Genomic DNA, 27,729 nt, shown 5'->3' on the forward strand with positions numbered 1-27,729 from the left:
AAGTCCCTTTGCGTCCAGCTGGAAAATTGTGTCATTTGACTTAAGTTTTTCGGTGGAGCAAAGACAAGATCATGATTTACAAACGCCACTGCAATAAACAAATAAACAGACTCTCCAAACTTCAAAACATACATTTTGAAATTCCTTTCAACGACTTTCCTCGCCATTTAAAACTAAACAGAGTCAAATCTTTAAAGATGAATCTTGGCTGGAGTTGAATAATACTTTCAGTAGGATCACTGACTGTTTTTGTTGAGAAGCTCGTTGTGATATTCATTCAACAAGTGTTTGTTTGCCATTTAATCGAAAGTGTCTGTGCGCTTTTTTTCGCTCTGTAATTGTCAGTTGCCAGATCATTACCGATACTTATAAACAGAAAATGTTTTTCTGGAAGCCTTTAAATCACCTCTATCATTATACTAATAAAAATATTTTTGTGAAAGTCTCTCTCTTTTCTCCGCTATCTACTCGCTAAAAAGTTGATCGGTTCATGAAGGCTGAGCTTACCGTTACTACAGCCCAATATCACTGGGTTCCTTTTAGCAAGCCTTTTGTTAAAAATATGTTAATTAAGTGGTCGATAAGGAACTGAAAGTTACTTACTAAAAGAGATCACTATTCCGTGGGAATCTGTTGAAATTACCCAACAGCACACACTATTTCAAATAGCCGTTTCTAAGAAGCTCTAAATAAGTAACTAAGAAAAGACCTTAGAATCAGGGAATATCAGTCATTTTCGTAGAGACTCAAAAAAACAACCAAATAAGGATTTACCAGCTGGAGTCTTCAATGACGACACCGAATTGGTCAACTTGAAATAGACTACGAGCAGTCCCCCTTTTTCGAGGAAATCAGTCGCCGAAGTCTAAAAATTCAGGGAAAAAAATTGCTGTTACTGCACGGTGCAGAACTGTTGGAGTGCGCCAAACTCCCAGAGTTCCACGTGGTGTGGTAATATCAAATCTTTTTTTCTTGACTTTCTTGAAAAATTTGGTCCCGTGTAAGCACACGGCGCAAAACTATGGGAGTGAGGCGACTCCCAGAACTCCGTGCGGCGTGCTTACATAAAATTTTTTCAACGTTGATTTTCTTGACTTGCGCAATGAATTTCGCCAAAAAAGGAGGGTTTTCTAGTAGTATAACTTGCAAGACAGTAAAAAAGTTTATGGTTAACTTAAATATTTACTATTATTATCCTAATCGTTATATTTATTGGTTCTAAAATACTCACAGATTGTCGAACGACAACTTTTTGCATAGTCATTTAGTTACTGAGTCAGTGAAGCCATAATCCTTTTGTGTGACGAACCTTACTGTTAGGTTCATCGTCGCGAGAACCCCAAAAGACATTAGTTAGCGACTGAAAAAGACTTCATGTTCATATCACAACTCTCAATGCACGCGTACGATGGTTATATTTACTCCGTATTTGCCTAGGATATTAAAATTAAAAAATTTCGAGCAGATCGTTTTGCATTGTCTTGTTACATGAGAGAAATGTTTTTAAACTCTTGTAGGTGGTTAAACAAAAACAACATCAAGAAGTTGCGTGGTAATTTGTTTACTCATTTAGTCAAGCTTCAGTGGCTGTAATTGAAGGGCCTATGAATAAGTATTGCTGATAGAGTCTTGGATAATAACCAGAATCTTGTTAATCATTGGTTTAGGCCTCTGTGCACGTCTCAGAGTACTTCGCATATCGGCAATGTACTTGGAGTCAAAATTCTCTATTGTCGCATGTGCCAAAAGTTTGAAATTGGATCTCTCTTTTGGGTGATTGGAGGCACCATGTCGATTATTCAATTTCTAATCTCAAACTTACGCAACGTCCTTTGCTGTGACTGAACACTTTGTAGTTCACTTTTTCCAATGCCAAACAAAAGCTTAAATTCACAACCACGAAAAGAAACAAACAACAGCATCACAAGACGTTCAACTCACTAACCTTTATGTCCTCGTAGAAAACTCGATGTCAATCAGATAGAGGAGCTACCACTTGGATCCTTCAATAGCAACACGGAGTTGACCGAATTGTAAGTTCCCAAAGTTCAAAATAATCAGATAATGCTATATTGAAATGTTATATCAGTTTACGCTTACATTTCCTTGGCATGAGTTAGAATTCTCTTTATTTAGTGGGCGACAAGGAACTGAGGGTTACTTCCATTGAAAGAGATCACCTTTCCGTGGAAATCTGTTCAAATTACTCATGCAACAGCACATGTTATTTTGAATAACCGACTCAGTTAAGAAGCTGTATTAACAAATGTATTAGATAAGACCTTAAAATTAGGGAATATCAGTCATTTTCGTAGTGACTTAAGAACAATTAAATGAAGGTTTTACCTCCCGGAGTCTTTAATAACAAAACCGAATTGGTCAACTTGAAATAGACTACGAGTAGCCCCTCCGTATCGCATGTCAGGAAAATCAGCGAAAGAAATGGATGCTTGCGTACCGCTTATATTTACCCTCTTTCGGCTGGACTATTAAAGTTTTAAAATCTCGAGCAGTTCTTCATGCTTTCTCTTTTTACCCTTAAGAAAAGTTTTTAAACGCTTGTAGGTGGTTAAACAATAACAAAATCAAGGAATTGGGAAAAGACATATTTACTCCTTTAGTCAAGCTTCAATGGCTGTAAGTGAAGAATGTTTGAGTATTTATCGCTGATAGAGTCTTGGACAGTAACTAGTTGATCCATAAGAAGAATGTGGGATGTATCAAACGTCATCCACCAAGAGCATAGAATCTGGTTAATCATTGATCTTGTTTAAAAAGGCCTTTAAAGTCATTATAGAGAATCAGTGAATGGAAACTTCGTTAACTCACAATATAGCTCTATTCAAAATTCCGTACAGTAGATACTTGTTTTACAGTGTAATATAGGGTCTCCTAATTGGAGGCACCCATGAGTCCATGTACATGTCGATTATTCAATTTATAATCTTAAGCCTATGTACTGTCCTGTGCTGTCACTGTCGTTTTGTTTAAGTCGAGTCCGGCTTGAGACTAATTGTGCGATATGAAATATACCAATTCCAAAATGTATCGTTTGTCTCAGAATTTTTCCAGGGCATCGAAAAGAGAAATACCAAACAACAAGAAGAGTGGAAAAGAAGTTAAACACGTAGTTGTTATCAGCGTTGAAATGTCTCTTTATTCATTGACGCGCGGTTGGCTCAACTAGTCGAGCAATGTTAGTCGACGCTTTTATAACGAGAACACTTTGATCCAGCTTTTCAAAAAATCTTACATTTTCCAATTTATCACAAAGCCTGAAATTAACAACCTCAAGAGAAAACAACAAAAGTAACGCAAGGCGTTCAACTCACAAACTTGTCTGTCAACAAATATATATGAAATACATATATATGAACTGCGGTTATGAAACGTATATGTGCACGATCCTTCGCAGTAAAGCACTTTTTAAGCAATAGTGAAAATCAGACCTGAAAAAAATTCAGGCCTGTACGGGATTCGAACCACTGACCTCTGCGATACCAGTACAGCGCTCTACCAATTGAGCTAACAAGCCAACTGGGAGTAGGCCATCAAATCAATTCGACATAAACCCGTAGATGATAAATCAAACAACAAATATATACGAAATACATATATATGATACATATATATATATATGTAATACAAATATATATGAAATACATATATATGATACATATATATATATGTATTTCATATATATTTGTTGTTTGATTTATCATCTACGGGTTTATGTCGAATTAATTTGATGGCCTGCTCCCAGTTGGCTTGTTAGCTCAATTGGTAGAGCGCTGCACTAGTATCGCAGAGGTCAGTGGTTCGAATCCCGTACAGGCCTGAGTTTTTTTCAGGTCTGATTTTCACTATTGCTTAAATAGTGCTTTACTGCGAAGGATCGTGCACATATACGTTTCATAACCGCAGTTCATATATATGTATTTCATATATATTTGTTGTTTGATTTATCATCTACGGGTTTATGTCGAATTAATTTGATGGCCTGCTCCCAGTTGGCTTGTTAGCTCAATTGGTAGAGCGCTGCACTAGTATCGCAGAGGTCGGTGGTTCGAATCCCGTACAGGCCTGAATCTTTTTCAGGTCTGATTTTCACTATTGCTTAAATAGTGCTTTACTGCGAAGGATCGTGCACATATACGAAACTTGTATGTATTCGTAGATACCTAAATCACAATCAGATAAAGGAGCTATCACCTGGAGTCTTCAATAGCAACACCGAGTTGACCAACTTGTAAGTCACCAATTTAATCATCACTAAATACGATATTGAAATATTATATCTGCTCGGCGCTGATATTTGCATGACATTCTCCTCATGGTCGATAAAGAACTGAAAATTACTCATTAAAAGAGAACACTGGCAATATGTTCAAATTTCCCTTCAGAAAATACTATGTTAAACAACCGACTCTAAAAGATAGATTAGTAACATAGAACAGATCTTATTAAGAGCGATACATTCCTGGCCAAGTTGAAAGATTGGCCTCGACCTCTTGCGTGACAGTCGTTCAACGGATCGCTTTACATTTGTTGTCATTTTTTAGCCCAAACTCTTTTAAAGTTGGACGCGCCACCTATGGCGGGCCAAGAAAGAAACTTAGAGAAATTAAACTAAAAGTACAAATCTTTAAGATGATATATATTTTGGTTTGTAAATAAGACCTTTTTACAGACCTTTTTACAAGACCTTTTTAAAGGCCTTTAAACGGGTCGTGACGGCTGTTCAGCGGTTCGCATTGCATTTTCGACAAAATAGCCCTAACTCATGCAAACCTGGAAGTGCCGCTTATAGCGGGCCAAAATAGAGAATTGGAGAAATTAAAATACAAGGATAAAGCTTTACGATGATGTACATTACGATTTGTATGTATAAATGGCAGACCTTTTCATAGGCCATTGAAGTTGACCCTTATTTTACCTCCGCGAAAGAGACGCGAGGTACTTTATTTCAACGGGTTACTATTCAGACTTAAACGTAAAAGATAAAAGGACCATCTGTTCGTACACAAATTTAAAAGTGGGATTGCATCGCGTTGTAGCGTGCGAAGCTTCCAAAGTCGCATAACTTTTCATTTCTTTATGTGGGGGGGCGGGGGGGGACAACGGCCATTTAGGCGTATTTTGTCGATTCTTTGGAGAAAAAAAGCGCGATAGAACTTTTTGATATAATTTTCGAAAAAGGTTCATTAAAAGGGTCCTTTAGAAAAAATAAAACGAATTACGAAATTTTGCAACTGTCGGCGGATTCTCGATTACGGTCAGTAGCTCTTCAGATCAGGAAATAATAGTCATTTTCGTAGGGTGTGATACAAAAAGTGAATGAAGGATTTACCTTCTGCAATCCCTCCTTTCCGGCGAAATCCATCTCGAAAATAAAAAAATGCGCACCGCGCGGAAATCTGGGAGTGCACCGCACTCCCAGAGGCTTGTGTGGTGTGGTAACATCAGGTCTTTTTTTCACTGATTTTCTTGACTTGATTTTTTCTCCTTGTCAAACTTGTAGGTATTTAACAAGTCTATTGTACATAAACATATTCAATACTATTATTATCAGTATCGATATCGTTATTAATTCTTAAATACTCAAAGACTGTTTAACAACAGCAAGTTGCGTGGAGATTCAATTATTCATTGTTTTACAATTGCCGGCTACTGCAAATAGTCTCGCCATCAACCCTCCTAGAACGCTTGAGTTACTTTTTACCTAACATTGACAAACCTAACAACCCAGGTCGACTCGTTGTCTTGGCCTGCAGCTGTTCCACCAAACCTGTTTCCAGCTATTTAGACAAAATTATGGCTCCTATCGTCAAAACTTTACCATCAGGTTTTAAAGAAAGCCAACACGCACCTGAAATTTTTCGGCTTTAATTTCCTTGGCGAAGATACACTTCAGTTGACTATGGATATTACATCTCTCTATTTATGCTGTCATTCTCAATGGCGAAGTTCTCCTAGCTTTCAAGCATTGTTTTGATCAAGGCACTGTTAATAATAATAATAATAATAATAATAATAATAATAATAATAATAAATACAGCATTTCTAGTGCACAAATTCCATGTGGATATGCTCCGGATATATTGTTAAGGAACCTGTTTCTGTCGTTCAAGCGGGTCACCACCGCGCCCAACGAATATTTCGACAGTCAGCACTACAAATGTCACAGAATGAAAATACTCACCGCATTCTATTCACTCTCACATTTCACATTCACAACCACGCAGTTAAATCCATTATTCTTAAAAACTTAAAATTACTTCAAAACGATTCAGAGACTGGTACTATCTTTTCGCAACCTCCACTTATTTCATTCAAAGGCTTAAAAAACATAGGCAACTTTTTGGTCAGAAGTTCACTACAAACTAGTCATCAGCCCGTAACTTTCAAATGCACTCGCTCACGATCCAAATCTTGTCCTTTCATTCATAAAGTTAGAAAATATCGGGACCCACACGATCAATTAAGGTTACTGATCACTTCACATGCACCTCCGCCAATGTCACACTTATTGCAAAAAGATATTCATTGCTGAAACAGGAAGACGAGAACACCTCCGCGACAGTAGAAAGGAATAGCAAGGATGCATTAAAACCAGTCGCTAGACAATTCAATCTGACTTATCATTCTAAGCGGCATATCGCAGTCTGCGGCCTTTCCTTACATTTATGTAGTTCGAAAAGCTGAAAAACTCTGAACAGAGTTTATCTTTCAAATCGTCACTGTTAATCCCCACGGCATCAAGGAAAGCTTTTCATTCGACTAATTTATTCTTTTTTTTTTCTTGTTACCATGTTGCCACCAATAGCGTAGCTCCAGTTTTGCGTGTAGGCACACACAACCCACAATTCCTCCACTGCTCTGACGAAGAGCTAACGCTCGAAACGTCAGCTTTGAAACTGTTACCGTGGTCAATTTGCATTATTAACTCAGTTGATAAAAGGAAAATTACCTTGTTTTAATCGTTGTAAGCAAAGAACCTTGCTTTAAACACAACAGATATTTGTTAGTGATTGAGAAAACCCTCTATTTTCCTAGAATCATATCAAAATTTGAAAACTTTGAGAAACAGTTCTTTATGTTTTATCTTGTCACCCTCAAGAAACGTTTTCTAAACTTTTATAGGTTGTTAAAAAATAACAAAATCAAGAAGTTGCCTAGTGATTTATTTAATCTTTTAGTCAAGCTACACGAGCTGTAAGTGAAGAACCTTTGAACATTTATCGCTGTTAAAAGTCTTCCAAAAGTCTGAAGTCTAAAAGTCTTTCCAAAACCGCCCTTGTGAAATGGTGTTTTCACAACTAAGAGTTATATTTAGTTCATACTTTCCCTCGGATTGATATCGGATAGACAATATCCAGAGGAACAAAATTGCCCAAGGTCAGCTTTGCAGTGTTAGCTATGTCACCAGCGTTGTAACAGACTAGGAACGGCACTTTTATTGAGTAAACTGGAAGGGAACTCACGCGGTGTCAAAAGTAATTTATGGGCGACGTAACTAATCGCCAAATTATAACGTTGCAGACAACTACCCCCATACAAGGTACATGTCAACTGGCGCATTGACAATTCCATTAAAAAGGAACGAAAAAGAAGGAAAAGAAGCAGGAAGGGGTGAAACAAACTTTCGTTCTGATGAGCTTTGTTCTTCCCGTATTGTAAATGAGTTCTTTGATATAATTAATAAGATAAAGAAAAAAAAACGTTTGAATAACTCTAAAAACTATGCGTACATTTAAAAGCGCTAAATCGTGTATGATAAACTGGTACTGAACGCTCTCCTAAAAAGAAAGATTTTCAGTTCTTTTTTAACTTTAGCTAGGCGGCTAAAGGATCTGGTTGATAACACACGGCAACGAATACTATAAGGCAGGAGCAGCATGAGCAAAAGCGCGGTCCCCAAGTGTAGAGCAGGTGACAAAGGAATGAACAGAAGATATTGCGTAGTCTAGCGAAGAGCATAGTTGGAGGCAGGTTTTAGAGATAACACATCTCAGATTGTTCAACGACTTAAAGACAGACAGAAGCAAATTTTAAATTGAACTCTGAATGATACAGGAAGCAATTTTAGGTCTATAAGAGTCGGTGTAATGTGTTCAAATTTCGTAATCGGCAAAATCATCCCAGCTGTGGTGTTCTGAACGTTCTGTGAACGATCAAATTGATAATTAGCTGAAACAAAAAGGATTGAGTTGCAGTAATCAAGGTGTGAAGATACAAAAGCGTGGACCGGTGTCTTTGTCGATTACACACTGAGAGAGGAATTTTCTGCTTTGTCTGATGCCTGCAGAGTCCACGAAAAGCCTTGCTATAGATCTTACCGATGTGAAAATCTATCAGCATCTGAAGCATTTCAATCTCCTAAACACTGAAAACTGAAAAACAACAGGAATCATGTACTATTATGCCTGGTGTGGGTTAACACCTTAGATAAGACTTGGGTTTTATTCTGTAATCTCAAACTTGTTAGCGATAATCCTCCGTTATTCCATATTTAAACACCCCAATCGGAGCCTCAAGCGTCACCCTACTCAGAGATTCTTGTGTGTTTCACAGTTGTCTCACTGAAATAGCACGTCCACGTGTAAAGAATCTTCTCCTTCAATAATTACCAATGAGACATAAAAGTCAAGTTATTGTGCGCAAAAAGGAACATTTTCGTATTAGAAATGGCGGGAACTAGAGGACGAGTGCATATCTTGACCACTTTCTTATTCTATGAGATACGTTTTACGTTAAAACCACCTTTACGACCCTATTCCAGATCGTTATCTTTAACACCTTGAAATATCAATAAACTCTAAGAGAAGCTGAAAGAGAAATCTGTCAGACACCATTTTCTATGTAAAAATAAATGTCCATAGTAGGAATTTTGAAAAATACCGTGTAAGTAGACGAACAGATTTTGAAAAACAATACCTTGAAGATTGATAGTGTTGTAACTTGATACTCGGATTCGTGAAAAGTCTCTTCCGATTTTCCTATGACCTTTATTTTGAGGATACACTCTTCTGCATGCTCTTCGAAGAAAAAGCCTGCAATATATGTGCGTGCATTACGAACAATGTGCTCGAGGTTACACATGTAAGAGCCTGGTCGTTGTTCTGGAATGCTGAATCACAATAGTTTTCCTAAGTGACTAAATAAAATTTGTTTGATTGAACATTTCAGATGCCATCTTGTTCAGGTGGCTCACCGATCACCCGCATGACTTTTGTGCGGTTATGCTGCTACGTGCTGAATACTGTAGTAAGCCCTCTCGATCACCAAAGACAGAAATGTCACAATTTAGATGCTGAAGGTACCAGAGCGAGGAAAACGCAGTTTTAGACAAGTTGCTGAGTGCATGCTGATATCTCGAGTGTGGACTCCTTAAGACGTGTTTTTGAAAGGATTAGTAAACTCTAGAAGCTCCGCCGGAATCAGCAGCAAATCTCTCATCGAAGAAGGAAGTTACTGGAGTGGACGTTTATTTGGAATAATTTAATTAGCACTAGAGTGTCACAAGATCAGCAGCGAACGATATCTGCTTAGATTTCTTATTCTGTGCTTTCTCTCCTGACGTTTCAAGTTACAGAAATCCTTGTTTAGAGTAAGTCTTCGACGTATTTGAATTTGTCACGCTTATCTGACTAATGGCAAGTCAAACAGATAGAGCGAACGGAATAAGCCGCCATAATTCTCATTTTTTTCATCTAATTAACTCCCATCTTGACAATCCACACAAGACTCCTTAGTATCTATTAAATGGGCCAAGGGGCGACACTTTATCCTCTCTTGACTGGGTTCAGTTCTCAGCACGACTTTCTAAATAAAATGTTAAAATAAAATGTTAATAAATGTTACTAAAATGTTATGATTTTAGAAAATTCTCTGTTGTTCAGCTCTGAAATTATACTAAAACAATTATTCGCCTCAGGTTCGCTGATTATTGTCGAATAATCGCCTCGACTACGTCTCGGGGACTATTCGACGATATTCACCTCGCCTTCGGCGAATTATTGTTAAATATAGGATTCGAGTTTTATTCTGTAATCTTGAACTTGTGAGCGATAATCCTCGGTTATTCCGTATTTAAACTACCCAATCGGAGCCTCAAACGTCACTCTACTCAGAGATTCTTGTGTGTTTCACAGTTGTTTCACTGAAATAGCACGTCCACGTGTAAAGAATTTCCGTGCTTTAATATTGACCAAAGAGAGATAAAATTCAAGTTATTTTACGCATTAAGGAGCATTTTCGTATTCGAAATAGCGGGAAACTAGACGACGAGTGCCTATCTTGACCACTTTCCTATTCTATGAGATACGTTTTACGTTAAAACCCCTTTTACGACCCTTTTCCAGATGGTTATCATTAACACCTTGAAATATCAATAAACTCTAAAATAAGATAAAATTGAAATATGTTAGACACTATTTTCTATGTGAAACTAAATGTCTAGAGTAGGAATTTCGAAAAATACTGTTTAAGTAGACGTGCAGATTTTGAAAAAGGACACCTTGAAGGTTTGATAGGGCTGTGGATTATTTTCTCACCTTGCCTAACTCTATTCGTATGATTTTTATAAAATTAACTGTTTGTTTCTTGGCCATATCCCAGAAGGACTGGTTTAAACCAAATTGAATGATTTGGCTGGCTAAAACCATAACCTGACAGTGAAATTCCGATGACAGTCCGATATGTGAAGGCGAAAAAAAAAAACGGTGAATTAATTCAGTTGTATTTGAATAGTCTCTAGTTCTCGATCGCTATCTCAGAAATAATTCAGTTCGGGTGCCGTACGAATATAACCTGACAGTGACATCCCTTGAAGTCTTAGACTGGGCTTCAAAGGTCAGAGTTTTTTATTCAATTACATCTGTAGGAGTGTTTCTCGCACTTTTAGCAATTGCCATTTATCCAGCAACAAATTCGTATAGCAGCGATTTGAGGTCATAGAACGGAGAATTCAAACTGCCGGTAACTCCATTGTCCTTCATAATACACTGTCGCCGCCTGGTTTTTAAACTGTGGCTGATTGACACTCATCCCTACCGAAATATTAGTTAAAGCCTCTTGTTTGCTAAAATCAGAAATCCTACAAAAAGAATCTTGCTGATTCTTGGAATTTGTACGACGTGATTGTTTCGGATTTTGAACCTAGCAAGGAGCTGATTCAATTTAAAAGTTAGATGGCAAGACGTTTCTTTTAATATCCCAGAGACACGTGTCACTTTATTCGCTGAGGGGATGATATACACCCAGTCTGAGCCATCCTCTCGTATGCTAGGCAGAGAACATTCTAATTGTAAGGAGCGAAGAGACGGTGTGTTTCTCAATGAAATATGCATTTGGGCGAAAATTGTAATACGAAATGTGATTTTAAAGTTAGCATATTTAGAAACATTTGGAGACTGGCCTCCCAGTCTTCAGATCCAAAGAGTCTTTGAGATGCAGAACCGACGACCAGTAAAAATGGTGAGATCTGAAGGACCTTAATTGAAGCTATTTGACGGTCAGGGATAGGCCCAAATGAATTATACCGGCATAAGTTTGTGTATAATACCGTAGTTAGAGGAGCGAGCATGATTCTGGCATAATTACTAATAAATTCTTGGGCGTAAATGTGTCAAACTGCGTTGCAAAAAGTCAGTGATATCTTGACTTATTTGTAAATGTATTAATCTTATCAGGGAATCTTATCTTGAGAAGTTGCACGGCCACTGTCAAACCTGGTTAACCAATTCTGTTTAAGGCACTTCCTCGAATAAACGCTTGAGCACTTCTTCAAAATCTTGGCTGAAAAATAGAGAGCTTATCGGAATGAGGGTGCTTTAAAGGAGTGGCAACTTACTAAGAAATTATTAGCTTGTGCAGATTCAGCTGTAAAAAGTTGAGGATAAAGTGGTGATAGAAACAAGTTTTATTTGCGTTAAAGAACGCGAGGGAGAAGGGGAGGAGGGGGCAAGTTGAAAGCTTTATGTAACAGCGCATTTCAAACTTTCTCACTCGATTCCTTTTTAACTGGGCAAATAAAAGTGAGAGTTAAGTAGGTTTCGAAATAATTTGAATATATCAACAAAGTTGAAATGGTTAATTGACCACCGTTACGATTATATTCCTTACCTCTGTATTGCATTTGTGATCAATTGCTCTCAAGCAGTTCAAAGTATGGTTTTATACACCTCTCGTTCTTGATTTATTTATCGGAGCCACTAGTTAACCAGTCGGACATGGAGTTTGATCAGTTTTTTGTAAGTAGTTCATAAACAGGACGTTCCAAAGTTAGAAAATGTCACAATGAAGTTTTACTTCCGTTGTAGACAAAAAAGGTGCCGCTCTCGAAAACGAAAAGTTGCACTTTCTTCCTTTGAATTAAATTAAAAGAGAATATATCTTCATTGAAACGCAGAAACGGGTTTGACGAATTCTAAAAATAACAAAACAGAGAAATTACCCTTAAAAAAACTTGTCGACACATTTTTGCTCTCATTTTGTACGTTTTCATACTAACTCAAAATGCTTGCTTGTAATTTTGCATAATGAAAGGAGACTTAAAAAAATCAAATCGTAAATTTAATAATGACATATGCATTGGGTTGTTATTTTTCTCTGGGTCACGTGACATTGTGTGTGTCCAGATGACTTCACCCGCTTCTGTGAACAGTTGTCCAAAGCTAATCCAATAGACAAAAAAATTTCGATTTAAAGCCAACTGAATCCATATTCTCCCTTATTCGACAAGCAAACATTTTGCACAATGCTTGCATCTTTCCTGGTTAAAATGAAAATAAATGAGACGCAACTCGGAAATCATCCGTCTGCCTTACAACCTTGTTAAACCATCGAATAACGTGCATCTATTTATCGAACGTAACAAAAACCCGAAAAAATTGGACTGGGAAATTTGAATGTTTCCAGAGAGGGAGTTTTCAAGTTTTCAATGATTACTACAACTGATTACTAAAACTGATTAATGAACTACATCTGCCTAAGCTCTATCGGATAAGAATTTCGGCAGAAAAAAAGTTATCCAAGGTAGAAATGACAGAGTTCCACCTAACCCTTGGAAATGTAGTTTATTAACTGAATGTTTGTTTGTTTATCTTTTTTTCACGCCGGCAATCAACTCATTCCCCAAACACAACTTTTTTTCAGGGACTTGTCCTACAATCAGTTGCAGAGTTTGCCACGAGGGATACTAAGCAGTAATACCAAACTGAAAGTACTGTAAGTAGGACTTTAGTATGCACTAAAAAAAATAATAAAACGTTTCACAGGTCAGTGTTAACACTCATACATGGTGATCCAAACCAGTTGAGAATATCGCTCATTTCTACCCTTCTCGTACTGAGTTTGCTCATTTGGAAATTACTGAGGAAAGTGTTATTTGAATAATAGATGTCATAATACAATGAATGGTCTGCCTCCCATTATTGTGGAAACAAAAGGTTTCTCATTTTTAAGGATGGAATAAATATGTCCTTTGAGTCCAGTTTCTGCATATTGGAGACTCTTGGTCATAATTGATATTTTTAAAGACACTTAAAAGAAGCTGTTCATTCCTTATTTGGTAAAAAAAGTTACTAGTATTTTATTACCAGCTAGCTGATTTGGTTCACATTACAGAAATAGTTGGGAGCGGGAATTTCCCATCTTCCAAGAAAAATTTGTGTTCTTAAATGTTAGCTAACTATTTTTCTCAAAGGGATTTATCAAACAACAAAATTCAGCGTCTTCCCGAAGATGTTTTTGGCAACCTTACTCAGTTGAAAAGGCTGTAAGTGGCATTTTGTACGCCTTTACAACGAGTGAAACCGTAATTTTTTTTTAGAGATTTTAAGTAAACCTTTGCATTGTGGCCATTCCAAATAGAATGCCATTACAATAAACATATCAACGTAAACTACTGTATGCACTTCACGAGCTTCAGCATATAAGAGAGTGGAGAGAGGTGGGGACCTTTCTCCGCTCTGGTATATAATGCTAACTCTAGTCATAGTTAATCGAGGGGACAGGATTAACTATGCTCTAGGGGATTTGGTCACCAACAGGTGTGAAAAGAAAATATAGATTAAACAAGTGAAATTCACTGTCTTGCTTAGCGCTTTTCTCCACTCGACTTGTGACTTCATTTTGTTTTTTGCCAAGCGATCAGGGAAGGTTTGAAAAACTACAGCCCAACTACTACAAGACTGATTTGCGATATGAGCGACACTTCGAATTCATAGCTTCGATGCACCAACACTGAGAAGTGAAATCCTGTCATGATATGTAAACGACCATTTAAACAGTGGAAGTACAATTGGCACTATTTTTTCACATTTTAAAAGTCCAGGAATTAAAGGTTTAGCTACTCATCTAAGATGTATTACCTTGAAAATAAACAGTTAAGTCTTACTGTCAATTCACGAGGTCGCTTTTGTGATAAAAGAAAATTCTCCAAGAGTCTCAAACTTCAACACAGTTAACTTACTTTTCAATTTTTTATTCCCATTTGTTTTTTTCTTTTTAAGCTTTCTCTCCAATAACAAGCTTCAGCGTTTGCCAAAGTTAAAAAATCTCCCCGAGATAGAAACAATGTAAGTGATTCGTGTTTGTAATAAGAAATAGTTCAGTACGTGTCTTGCTTAGTGACTGAGAATTAATGAAATAGGAGCTTTGGCTAGAAGTAGAGGATCAATGTGCCTACCCGTTATTTAACTTATATTTTCATGATCTAATTAACAGCTGGTTTAAGGATTTCAATCCAAAAAATATACACTAACTTTTAAAATAAATGCAGAAAATAAGAATCATCAACTATCATATTTTCAAGACACCGCAACATATGGAGGATTTTACATGGCCGCGCGAAGATACGAAATCTCTCTTCGAGTTTTGAAAGATACTTTTCAACACGAGAAAATAAACTTGGTATCTCAAGGTGGCCAGGTGCATGTAATATTTTATTCATTATATAAACGCCGATAAAAAAAACCTAACCATTTCGCTTTTGCTGCAAAAGGTACAATTTATTATGGAACCTTAGTAACGGCGATATTTTTACTTGTGAAGATAACGTGTTACTTTCACTCGACGCGAAAGCTCGCAAGGTATTTCATTAGTGTTTATCTACCAAAATACAATGCCACACACTACTTTATTGACGCCTCCCCATGAGGCTAAAAGCGACATGTGATAATGATCATGATGTTCAAAATCGTAACAAAGAAAAAACAACGCGGTTAATCAAGGGGGTTAACAAATGTATTATTACAAAAGATTTGAGTTCATGACTATTCAAACCTCTTCGAAAAAATGTCTACTAGATAATAGGGAATCTTTTCAAAATCTAAATTTAAAGTAGAATGTTAATCAGGAGATAAAGTCTATAATTCCCAGGTTTTTTCTAACAACAACAGGTCTTCAAAAGCTTCGAGTTCCGTATTACGATATGAAATTTAAATACGAGCTTTTGCTCGAGCACAAAATGAACTAGGCACAAAATCGGCCAGCCAGTTTACATCGGCTTTACGATGATGTACACCCCGGGTATATATCGTCGTTAAGCCATTATTTAACCGACAGTCAGAACAATCAGTGTAAGCGTGGTGTGATGAAAATGTTCTCGTCTCGGTGAAAGCAGTCTGGCGATACTTTTGAATGAAGTTTGGGACAACTTTGATGAGTTTGCTGAAGAATAAAGCACGAATGTTTCAAAGAAGAACTTTTATAGGAGGTGGAAAAAACGATTTGAATGATCTTAGCCGGACCCGACGATGAAAGTTTCTAAGCCCAAATGAATGATTTCAAATGATCTTTACTGTTAAAGAGCGATAAAGAGCGTCTCGTGCATTTCATTAATCGCATAGATACATGGAGAAAAACAGCCTCGTAACCCTGTCACCGTATCAGTTCCAAGGCCTGTCTAAATTGAAAGACCTGTAAGTAAACTCAGCAATTTTATATGAACGAAATGGCGGACGGAAATTATATCTAATTACACTAGTAAAAATTCTTTACCTTACACGAGATATCTGATCATCTGTAATCAATGTTCATTAGCGGCTGTCTTATCATTTGATTCATTTAGATTTTCTGTTAGAGGATGTGTGATTGCGAGAGAAAAAAGAACATATACTTGAGGAATAAGTAATTCTTAATTATAAGTTAAATTGAATCTGTGGCGTGGTACAAAGAGTGAGCAGACTTTTCCCTCACCCACCCTTGTTTTTTTTGAATTACTCAACCTAATGTACCTTGGCTGGCCTAGATTTAGACACCTTGGAGGTTACCAACGTCACGTGTGACGTTGCTCGAGTTTTAAGTTCCTATTACATCCAGGATAGCAACTGTCAACTCGGATCTCATTGGCATGATGTCACATGACAGAAAAAAAAAGACATATACTAAAAGGATGTAGCAATTCTTTCCCATACATAAATCAGCGCGTACTCATAATCGGATTAAGCAAGGCAACCGCTATCTGCCGTTACCTAATTTTTTAAGTAGTCCCAAGCAGTGAGGCATTTTCAATCTTCTTTTTAGCGTCACATTGTGTTCAAAGATGTTTTTGTAATAAGACATGGAAGAGTCGATAAAGCTAATAGAGTGTTTTTTTTTGGAATGGAAGTTTGCTTCTAGAGTTTTCTGTACTTTAAGTAATAATGACCTGTCCTCTTTGTCGTTCAAGGGCTGTTTATGAGAACAATATTCAGTACCTGCCGCGTGGAGTTTTTAAAGGCTTAACAAACATGCAGTCTATGTAAGTCTTTGTTTCTCATTAACAGTTTTAATCGACGTTAGTGAAGCTCTGCAAAACTGGGGTCTTTTGAAAGTGCAGTCGTCAGCATTTTCTGCATCTCCGTCATTTGAGCAGGTTTTGTCAAAAATTACGCACGAGTGATCACCATTGACAGCGAATGACCACGAGTGACCACTAACAACCGAGGGTGACCATTAACAACCACGAGTGGCCACGCGTGATCAAGAGCAAGAAGTCATAAATTTGGCTGACATCATAATCTCATTATCATCAGGTGACTTCATCCAAAAAATTGTGATTTCAAAATAGATAAACCATTCCCGGAGGCTGACAATGAATCGCTTCCTTCATTGAAATGACAGTTCCCAGATCTACTTCGCTATCAAAAACTGTTACGTCATGAACCCGTTTCCGCCCAGTTTACTAAAACAGAAGGAAGGGAGTTAGGGAAATGAATGGCAAAAAAATGAGCAATAAATGCCAAAAATACGTTAAAATATGAAATAAGAGATAAAAGCAAAACAACAAAAAAGGCAAAGATGAAAAGTTGACGAAGAAGAGTGACGAGTGTTTAAAACTGGATAAAAGGTTCATGTGGCGGGAAGCAGGAATATTACACCGTTACTTCCTTCCTCTGGTTACTGCTTACTAGTTACTCTTGATCACACGAGTCACTAATGGCAAGTAGTGGTCATTCGTGATCGCTCATAGTCATTCGGAGTTACTCGTGGTCACTCGTGGTCACTCGTGGTCATTCGTGGTCATTCGTGGTCACTCGTGGTCACTCGTGGTCACTCGTGGTCACTCGTGGTCACTCGTGGTCACTCGTGGTCACTCTGGGTCACTGTGGTCACTGTGGTCACTTTGGTCACTTGTGGTTATTCATGGTAACTCCTAGTCAATCATGATCACTCGGGGTTACTCGTGGTCATTCGTGGTCACTCGTGTTTCGTCGGTGTTACTCGTGCTCCTTCACAGTCTCTTATGCTGCTTTTTTTAAATCTAAATTTATGCTCTCGTTTTTGTCATTAAGGAGTTACCCTTTCATTCTATCGTCGTTTACAGGAACTTTTATTTCAACAAAATCCGCACAGTTAGCAACGAGCAATTCAAAGATATCGCGCCAAGTATTCGATTCCTGTGAGTATGAACAAACTGCTATCATTCAAGGTGTGCGTTTGATTAAGCTTCGCGGAGAGTTCATTCCAAATTAAAGGGAAACAATACCCATAGCTCTCGGATTAGCGTTCCATCGCCCATCTTCACGGACAAGTAATCCAATTAGCCGAATCATGCAAGTTAAGAATTGCATTATTCGAGTTGCCCATAGATACCTCTACAAGTGTAAAACTAGGGATGGGCTTTGTATACTAATGCAAAGTTTATACCGTTATTCACGGGCGAATTTTATACTCCTGAAAACCAATCAGATCTTGCCACTGAGAACTTTGGGAAAAACTAATGAGGGCTTCCTCACAATCAAACGTTCCCTCTCAAGTAGATAACAGTTGTAATATGGCATGTATACACATTTCGACATATTAGGTATGTTTTCCGTACTCCGTAACGAAATATTCTAACTCAGATAAGTGTGACTACGTTGGAAAGGGAGTGTTGGTTACTTGCTCTCTCTTCTTCTAAAATGCCCATTTTTTTCATTAGTCAGACAGGGTCCTAACCGTATGGGCCTCAACGAAATTGAGACAAGTTTGTTCATTGACAATGGTACACCCTTCCGTTCCTTCCTGTCCTCTGAATCCCAGGCAGTCACATAAAGTGTTAAGAGTTTAATTTTTTGGGGGGTGTGAGAGCTGGGTGGAGCAACGGAAAGAAGAGAGCCCAAAAGCTTGAAAATACTTACGTTTAAGACAGCAGCTTGTTTATAAATTGGCGAATGATGTTAAATTGAATCGCTTTCCTTTAATTTGCAGTTACTTCCATTACAACGAAATGCGAGAACTACCTACCGGTTTCTTCTCGAACATGAATAATTTAATAACAGCGTAAGTCAGTGAAACATTCTCGATGTCTAGAGATGTCCAATTGAGAAATTTTATTTATCTGTATACAATAAGGCAACATGTTGAGTATTATTATCACCCTTTCATTGTCTTAAATTCAGAATCAAAATGTTCTATTTTCTTCCCCTCTTGTGACTCATGTGACCTCTTTTTATGAACCGAAGGACTGTAGACACCAACCTGATGTGTTGCCATTTGACGAAGGAGGACGCAGATTGCGACTTTGCTTATGTCGACAGCTTCGCCAGTTGTGAAACTATGTTCAGAGATCGAGCCCCCAGGATATGTCTCTGGCTGGTCGGAATTATGTCGCTGGTTGGTGCTGTGTTTGTCATCGTGTGGCGGTTGGTTTTTAAGGAGACAAAGGAGAAGAATAAGATACAGTCTATCATGTTGATACATTTGGCCGGTTCTGATGGATTGATGGGTATCTACCTTATCATAATAGGTGTAATGGATGCCATTTGGGCAGGGCAGTATTTCTTGCATGACTATAACTGGCGTTCAAGTTTGTCATGTCAGATAACAGGTGCCATTGCCGTGTTGTCAAGTGAGGTGTCTGTTATGACGATTTGTTTGATATCCGCTGACCGGGTTAAGAATATTCTGTTCCCCTATCGTGGAAAGTCCCTTACAATCAAAGTTACGCACTTTCTGTGTCTCCTTATCTGGATTGTTGGTGGGTTAATTGCATTTATTCCCACGGTGGGCATCGACTACTTTGGTAGTCGCCAAAAAGGTCACCACTTTTATGGCAGATCAGTCGTATGTCTCCCATTGCAACTTTCTGCTGATAAGCCCTCAGGCTGGGAGTACTCTGTTGCCATGTTTGTTGGTTTAAACTTTATTCTTGTGTTCATCGTCATTGTGGCCTATTCCATGATTATCTACAAGTCCTGCACATCAAACCGGCGCCTGGCTCAGCAAGGGACCGAAAGAGAGAGGAAAATGAAAGCCAAGCAAAGGGCAGCCGATCTGAGGAGGGAGGCCTCGCTCGCCAAAAGAGTGTTCTTCATTGTTCTTACCGACTGTGTCTGCTGGCTGCCTATTGTGGTTATTGGAATGAGGTCTCTCTTGGAAAAATCCTTCCGTACACCTGGTGACCTGGCAGTTTGGATCGCAGTCTTTGTTCTGCCTGTTAACTCTGCCATCAATCCCATTCTCTACACTTTATCAACAAAACAGGTACTAACTCGCAACCTTCATATCTTTGATAAGATGAAATTTAGAGGATACTTTCATAAATATTTGTTCCATACCGTGAACAATGTAACATGAACCAGTTTAAGCAAAACATTTGGGTTAGCACGAAGGAACTTTTAGCGGTATTTGATATTTGGATATTTTCGGATTGTCCTTGATCTTTCAAAAGAAAAAACTTCCTCTAGAAAAAACCCTCGCAAAAGCAGAACGCTGCATAAACGTATCACCTTTTGACGATAAAGAACTCAAAATAATTTTACAGTGGCATCCACCGATGGTTAATTTAAATCAAACTTTTTCTGCGGGAATATCTCAGTAGATGTGATCTGTACATAATGAATACTCTGAGGAATTTTTTCTTTGAGAAGAGTGCATTTTGAAGTTTGAATCAGCGACTTAAGCCTAAAAGAGCTGCTAAATTTGCGAAGCGAGCAAGCTGCGAAATACGATACCCTCAGTTCTTCAAAAGAATGATGGAACGGAGGAACTGAGAAACAGAAGAACGGTGGATTAAATTTTTAATTACTTAACTAGTTGTATAGCCCTATTTACATGTATAGATCAATAGTGGATCAGCGGCGTTGCGGATTATTTTGGGACGCGGAATGACCGAATACTTTTTACGCATGAAAAAAAAAAGAGCCTCAAAATATGGAATTGCAGTAAAATAGGCAGATTATTCATAATTGACAAGCGAATTAAAAGAAGAATAGGCATGCTGGAGTCCAGAGGATTGGAAACCATGAGTCTTTCGAGCTAGCCCCTTTAAATTATTGTTATATTAACATTGTTATCATTATAATTATTATTTTTAACACTATTATTTGTTACCACTTTTAAGTACTGGTTGAATGTCGATTGGAGAATATATTCCTGAATCATCTTTCTCTTGTGGAACAGGGTACTTATCATTATGTGTGATGAGGCAGGTTTTCTGTTTAGCATGTGAGACAAATATTCTGAAACTCTAGGTGCTAGCGTCACTATAAAACCTCTGGCTTTTTAATGCTATTAATTTTGTGCTTCACCAGTGGCCACATACAGTCTTTGACTGTCTATTTTTGTTCTTGATGCCTTGCATCTAGGTACGACGTATTATGAGTCCTAAATTCCAACAGTTCTTGGGCTATTTGATAGAAAAGTGCGGACGAAATCAAAACAATGAAGGTACGTTTATCGAAAACCATGTTTTTGGGAAATAAGGAATATCATCATTTTGTCGTTCGTTGAAGACGCGGTTTCTCAAAACAAACCTTTTCTTCTGAATTTTACGTCAAAATATACTTAACATTGACATTAGATCAAGTAATTTTTTGTACAACCTCTGTCTTCCGAACAAACCATAGGCATGAGAAATTCATTTCTCATTTTGAGCAACGCCTAGGGTTAATTTTGATTAGTTTGATTTTTCCCGGTTGAGGGTATATCAAGACAACCTGCATGAAGGAAAGTCATCACCAGAGTCCTGCTGAGCGGATTTGCATATTTAAGAGTGGTCCTCTGTGATGTCGGCTTTAATTGATTTTAGCATTTGTCGTGCAAGGTTGTTTCACCAAATTTCAATTGTTCTTCAAATCTGATTAAGTTTCATTGCAACGCGATAACCTTCTGGTGATTGCACTTCTGCATGATTATCTTAAAAATACTATCTTCGGCGACGCTGACTATTGCTTTAGATATGACACACCGATCAGCTCACTGATTTTACAATCATGAAGGTAAATGCCATTTGAACACGCTTGATTAATATTATAACTGTTTTCCAAAGGCCAAGATGAGGGCATGGAAATGCGAGTCATCGAAGAAGGTATGAAACATTTATTCCGCTCAAGTAAACATGGGGGTAAAGTCGATCGATCGAGGTGTAAATAGAAGTTCCGCCCTTTAGTTTCGGTAAGAGAGTAAAGAATTCATGCCTCTGAACCAACTAACCCTTGCAGTCGGAGGCCAGGATGGGCGAAGAAAAAAACATTTCAAATGACCGGAAATTGAATCCCGTTAATAGCCGTCGGCCTTATTTAAATGCCAAGGTTACCCGGTAAAGTTCAGAAGAAATGCCGCTGATGTTTATGGGAGAAACTACTTTATGAAAATTGCTACCTTGATTTGTTTTTTTTTGGAAGAGCTGCCATCAAAGTTATTGTTTTAATAAATACTGTCAAGAGAAAGCTCATAGGATGTAGCAGTTGTAGTACAGAGCACTTTTTATTTTATAACTTTTCTCTTTTCAGTTCTAATCCATCGAGAAGCAGAGAGTGATGACAGCGATGACAGTGATGACGAATCGAAAGATCATAGTGAGCATGAGCAAAACGCAGAGCAGACCGATCGTGAAGAGCCTGGAGAGAGAGATGAGACTGAACAGGATGAAAAACCAGAGAATGACCAAGAAGGCCAAACAGAGCAGAGAGACGAACCTGAAAAACGAGAAGAAGAATCTGAAGAACAACATGAGGACGACATGGAAGATGAGCCTGACAAACAAGAAGAAGAATCGAAAAACGACTGCAAAGAATCCAAAGGACACGTTGAAGATAACATTGAAGAGGAGCCTGACAAACAAGACGAAGAACCAAAAAAGGACTTCGAAGAATGTGAGAAGCAAGATGAAGATGGCATGGACGAGGAAGCTGGGGAAGACGAGCATTTTATCGCGAATAAGGGTATGTATACCAGCTCTAGCCTCCGCTTCCTTTGAAAAAAATAAAAGAACTCTGTTGCATTGAGATATCTTTCATCAATTTGGAGGACTAGTAGTGAACAACATCTCCTCGCTATTCCTTAAACAAATTGTTTGTTTCTAGAATCTCGTCACCTTTGTTACCCAGCTGAACTACATTGAGCGGTTTACTCGAATAGTGAAATAACTTTTTTTCTCATTGGAAAGGCTTGGAACTGTTTTTCTTTCCGCAAAGCGACAAAATAGTGTTCTCGGGAAGCGCTTTTGCGAGGTTTGCGTGGTACTACGGTGCCCCACTTTATATAACAATCTCGCTATGAATTAGTCTGAGCAGAGTGCAAGTATTTAATGCAGGGCAAGTTACTGAATGTCTTCTTTTTGCCTTGTGTCATGTTATTATGCAACAGATAAACACAAAGCACATGAAAATCTCCCAGCAGCCTCAGGGCGAGAGTCTCCAAGAGCACCGCTGGCCACGTTTGACGATGACAGCGACCTTGATCAGTTTTACGAAGCGATCGATGGCATAAAAGAAACGAGTGTGTAATCAATAACACTGTATTCTCAGAGGAGTGCATTCTTTGTGAAACAAATTTAATTTGGAATTGATTAAGTAGTTACCTGCAGTAGTTTTCCTAAATAGCATCAAAATACAGTTGCCGTATGGTTATCAATATAAGAGGTCATTCCAAAAGACCGGCAGATAAAGTTACCCATAACATCAATCTCTAAGGGTTTTTCCTTGATTAATAGTTAACCTTTGAGTAGTCTTTTATAAAATTATTTCAGATGTAGATTGAATTTTAGTTCAGTTAGTGCTAAGTGTAGAAAAATTAGCAGCATATGGAGTTGTTTAATATATAGGGTATGATCTGAGCAGGCAAACTTAATAGGCTGCTAGGGAAAAGATTACTTTCACCCCTTATTTACATGTCAGTTAAAAATAGTAAGATTTTAAGTACACTGCTGTGTTTTTCGGCATTACTAAGCCATAAATCATATTTATACAATCTAACGCTGATATCAGTAGATGGCTGTGTTGTATTACATTGCTAGGCCATGAATCATAATTATTCAATTTAAATCAGTTACCACATATTGCTATCTTACTTATGATTTGTTTTATTCAATCTTAAGGTCTTGTGATATATTTTGTAGATGGCTTGTCTAGCAATGCTAAGCCATAAATTGCATTTATTCAATTTGAAGTCACCATCAGTATCTTACCTACTGTAAGCATTCAGTAACAGGCTGTGTTGTATAGCAATGCTAAGCCATGAATCATACTTATTCAACCTGAAGTTATCTTGGTTATGATTTTGTCATCACAATGGTAATATCTGATATGTTTAGTAGATGGCTGCTTAAATCCATGAATCATATTTATTCAGTCTAAATTTACTAATGATATCTTACTCATGATTTATTTCATCGCAATTATAACTTCCACGATGTTTAGCAGAAGGTTGTGTAGTTTAACAATGCAAGGCCCTGAGTTGTATTTATCCAATTTCAAGTTGCTATCGATATCTTACTCATGATTTGCTCAAAAAAAAAATGCAAGATCTTAAGTAATTAGTAGATGGCTGCATTACTTGACAATGTTATGCCATAATTTTATTTACCCCACGACACGCATGTACTAAGTGCTCAGGTCAGATGATGCATGTGTATCTGGCTCACATATTTATTCATTTGGATGTTTTGCTCTCTCTACTCCTAAGTAAATTTTGCAGAAGCTCGTACAAATTGAAAGAAAAAAAGGGTGTTACTGACGTAATACAGAAAGACAGGAAGACGAACATCAACTGAGTGATATGTATCAGTCAAACCTATGTTGGTAAACTGTCAACTATCCAGTGAAGTCACTGTATAATGTCAAGCATGTCTGCCTAAATAAATAAAATTAAAAAAAAATTGTGATTTATTCTAGATAACTATCCATTAACCCATAAACCCATTGACTCCTATGAATGACTAGCATCTGATTTCTCCTTACCCCCTCCCCCCATGTTCCTCAACTCTTTGACTCCTAAGAGTTACTAGCATCTAATCTCTCCTTACCCCCTCCCCCATGTTCCTCAACTCTTTGACTCCTAAGAATGACTAGCATCTGATTTCTCCTTACCATATCACCCCTGAATCAGACAGTAAGGTCACCAGAATAAAGGAAATAATCGCCAAATTCAGAAGCCCTCAATTATTAAACAAATTCTCCTCAAGACAGTATCGAGAATATGCATATTGATGTTAGATGTACATCTATCAGCTAAGAGGTCATGAGTGGATTTTTTTTAAAGAAATTTTCCAGTGTCTCAACAAACTGCCATAATAATCCTAAATTTTCTCATTTGATTTCATCGCCCGCCCCTAATTCTGGATATAAATGTAACAATGACGAAGTAGTATTCTGGCGGATTGTACGGAGGTGGTGGTGGATGTAGAAATGTTACAGTTTGATAAAGTTCTATTCACCCGACAGTGAATTCACGTGAGGGAGGATATAAGCAAACGTTTGACTTGATTTAAAGCAGATCATCAAAACCCACATTCTCAAGTAACCAATCAAAGGCGTCCCGATAGGCCGCAATCAAGAGACTATAAACTCTAGATATCTGCATCTAAAGTTAGAGTAGCGTAAAATATGCGACACGTGTTGCATGAATGAACCGCGTAAAAAAAATTTCAGATATTAAAATTTTCTGTCACACATTCGTTTGTCATTATCCCTGTAATGTTTTGGCGAGATTTCAGGAAAATCGGTCAAATCTACATAACCTATAAATTCGCTCAAAGTGTATTTATTCCTCTTAAAACCAAATGCGAGATTTTAGTTCCTAAAGGTTTGTCAACAAATAGCGCCAAACCAAGAGATTATCTCCTGAAACAGCGAACCAATGGGAAGACGGGACCTTCTGGCATCAATTACAATCAGATCGAAATTTTCCCAGGAAAAGTACTGCATAGCAGTCACGTTTTTTTTTTTTTATCTCGTTCTGTTGAACATTGAGTAATGGGAAAAATTGGCGAGGGAAAAACCCGCCGCAAAAAAAAGTGAAGTTGAAGAAACTGCTGAAGGCAAGTCAGCAAATCGACAGACAGCTTAACTTATACCGTTATCGCTGAAATGAGTTCTCTTGGGTAGGTTTATTCATGATATCATACGATTCGAGGCGATTGCCTATGTTTGGTATCAAGACCGGTACTTGCTTATTAAAGGAACTTCATTTTTAACCTTATGTAGGACAGATGTAGATTTGATGGCGCTCTCTTGTTTACTTTGCAGTCTGGATGCCAGCGTTGAGAGGAGTGCCGTGACTGTTTCTTTGCCCTTATCAAAATGGTGCCATTTCTCTCCTCTTTGGACCTTTTTTTTTTTCTTTGCTCGGGGTCTCCTCTTTAATTTTGATTTATGTTTTTTGAGAAAAGACTTTCCACTAGCAGAGGACTTCTACGTGTGGCTTTTGATAAGTGCGCGATGTTAACAAAATATGGAAATAACATGAGGTTGCCGCCAATATCCCCGCCGGCGGTTCGCCTCTTTACCAGATTAAGACGCCTTCCTTATTTCTATTAACTTTTACTTGAAAATACGTTTTCCTAAATAAGTCTGACGCTTTTTGAGATTTTTAAATTTTTCTTTTTGTAAACGTTAGGTAAAATGTGTAACTTCAATCTAGTCCAATAAAAGAAAAAAATTGTGTTAGGCTTTTGAAGGTGGGAAGTAACGTTAAAGAAACTTGCAGCCGAAGATAGCCTTGATATTCGAAAAGCCAAAGGCATTTTGTTTCTGCCCTAAGATGAAGACCTTATGAGAATAATCTTATTTCTATTTAAAAGAGTCCAAAAAAACTGCGAATACTAGTGGAATGTTGGGAAAACGACTCTGAGCCTCGGCGTGCTTCCGATTGGGAAACTTGGATTTAGATTTGGAACTCCAGATTTGGGATTTTCACTAAAACGTGAAAAGCACCAACGGATTTCGATGCTGAAAATCCGTCCTTAACGGTGGATTTGTATTTAAAATCCAGAGATAATGAACGAAAGCTAATGTCTTTGCCGTTTTACAGCTCCCGGTGAATCTTACTGAGACCTCTCCCACAACAGCTGTAGTTTTGCAAATCCCTCTTTAGATTTCCCAGAAGTAGTGAAACATAGAAATCCATGCGATCTGGAGTTGGATTTCAGATCCATCTTGAGGACGGTTTTCTCAACGTCGTCTTCCGTTTTTGGATTTCATGTTTTACCGTAAAATCCGAAATCTGGATTTAAAAGTCAAAATGCAGATTTTGCAATCAAAAGCGAAGATTTCTTTGAAGACACTTTCTTATTCCTGATTGGCCGTAATTACCTCTTGACCCAGTTTCCTTGGAACCACAGTCAAAATGGTGGACGGAATTTTATTCTGGTCGTGAAAGAACTGATGTCGCGCTGTTTAGTCTGGACTTTTCGTTTGGACAGCTGTGTTACATTTGGTAACCTGTTCTAGAGAAAAAGTATTCTCTTGATTTTGTACATCGAATGTGTGAAATAGCTACCACCCGCCTCGATGAAATTCTCGTTTGTACTTCGACAGGTGAGAGTTCTTGAAAAGATTTTCAACCGATTCAGTGCCTATGAAATGTGTCTTATTAGGAGAATTACGTACTCTCTAACATATGTTGAAAGAACTGATCACCAATTAATGGGTTGGTGGACAAAACAATGACCTCAAGTCCACGGACAGAACCTTGTTGGACTACTCAAAAATGGACCATCACTTTGATTATTTGGTTTTCTTTTTCGTCAGTCACAACTTACAAACACCGAGAAATCTGTGCGATTATTTTAAACATTCAAAATCCTTCCTTTGAAATATGGCGCAAAGTCATTTTACTACCCTCAATGTCGGTCATGAAATGAGGCGTGAAATGGATAAAATTTAATTGTTTCCTTCTTCAGTATAGTAGATTGACGAACGAGAAACAAAATGCATCAAGCAATTAATTAATTGAAAATGTTTAAATCGTACAGCATTTAATTTAACTTTTGTGTTCTCTTCCTCTTGTTGTTTGGAAAATGCATTTACATCTTCGTCG

At 37.8% G+C, this 27,729-nt stretch overlaps 1 protein-coding gene across 1 annotated transcript; it reads left to right on the forward strand.

Moving 5' to 3' along the window:
* Positions 1-1,408: 1,408 nt before the first annotated feature.
* On the forward strand, positions 1,409-24,568 carry LOC111345006 (uncharacterized). The gene is made up of 17 exons (XM_088751271.1): positions 1,409-1,425; positions 1,518-1,589; positions 1,962-2,033; positions 2,566-2,637; positions 4,178-4,249; positions 13,159-13,230; positions 13,709-13,780; positions 14,517-14,582; positions 15,855-15,926; positions 16,676-16,747; positions 17,813-17,887; positions 18,679-18,750; positions 18,933-19,953; positions 21,057-21,138; positions 21,740-21,778; positions 22,203-22,634; positions 23,059-24,568. The coding sequence occupies exons 1-17, from the start codon at positions 1,409-1,411 to the stop codon at positions 23,196-23,198; spliced, it is 2,520 nt and encodes an 839-aa protein (XP_088607397.1). The 3' UTR covers positions 23,199-24,568.
* Positions 24,569-27,729: the final 3,161 nt, after the last annotated feature.

Source organism: Stylophora pistillata, chromosome 1, assembly GCF_964205215.1.
Source record: "Stylophora pistillata chromosome 1, jaStyPist1.2, whole genome shotgun sequence".
NCBI lineage: Eukaryota > Metazoa > Cnidaria > Anthozoa > Scleractinia > Pocilloporidae > Stylophora > Stylophora pistillata.

What these genes read in the sequence shown, in the direction of transcription:
- LOC111345006 (XM_088751271.1), top strand. An exon ending in AATACCAAACTGAAAGTACT is followed by an intron (nt 13,231 to 13,708) that starts GTAAGTAGGACT and finishes TTTTTCTCAAAG; the next exon opens with GGATTTATCAAACAACAAAA. An exon ending in CTCCCCGAGATAGAAACAAT is followed by an intron (nt 14,583 to 15,854) that starts GTAAGTGATTCG and finishes TTAATCGCATAG; the next exon opens with ATACATGGAGAAAAACAGCC.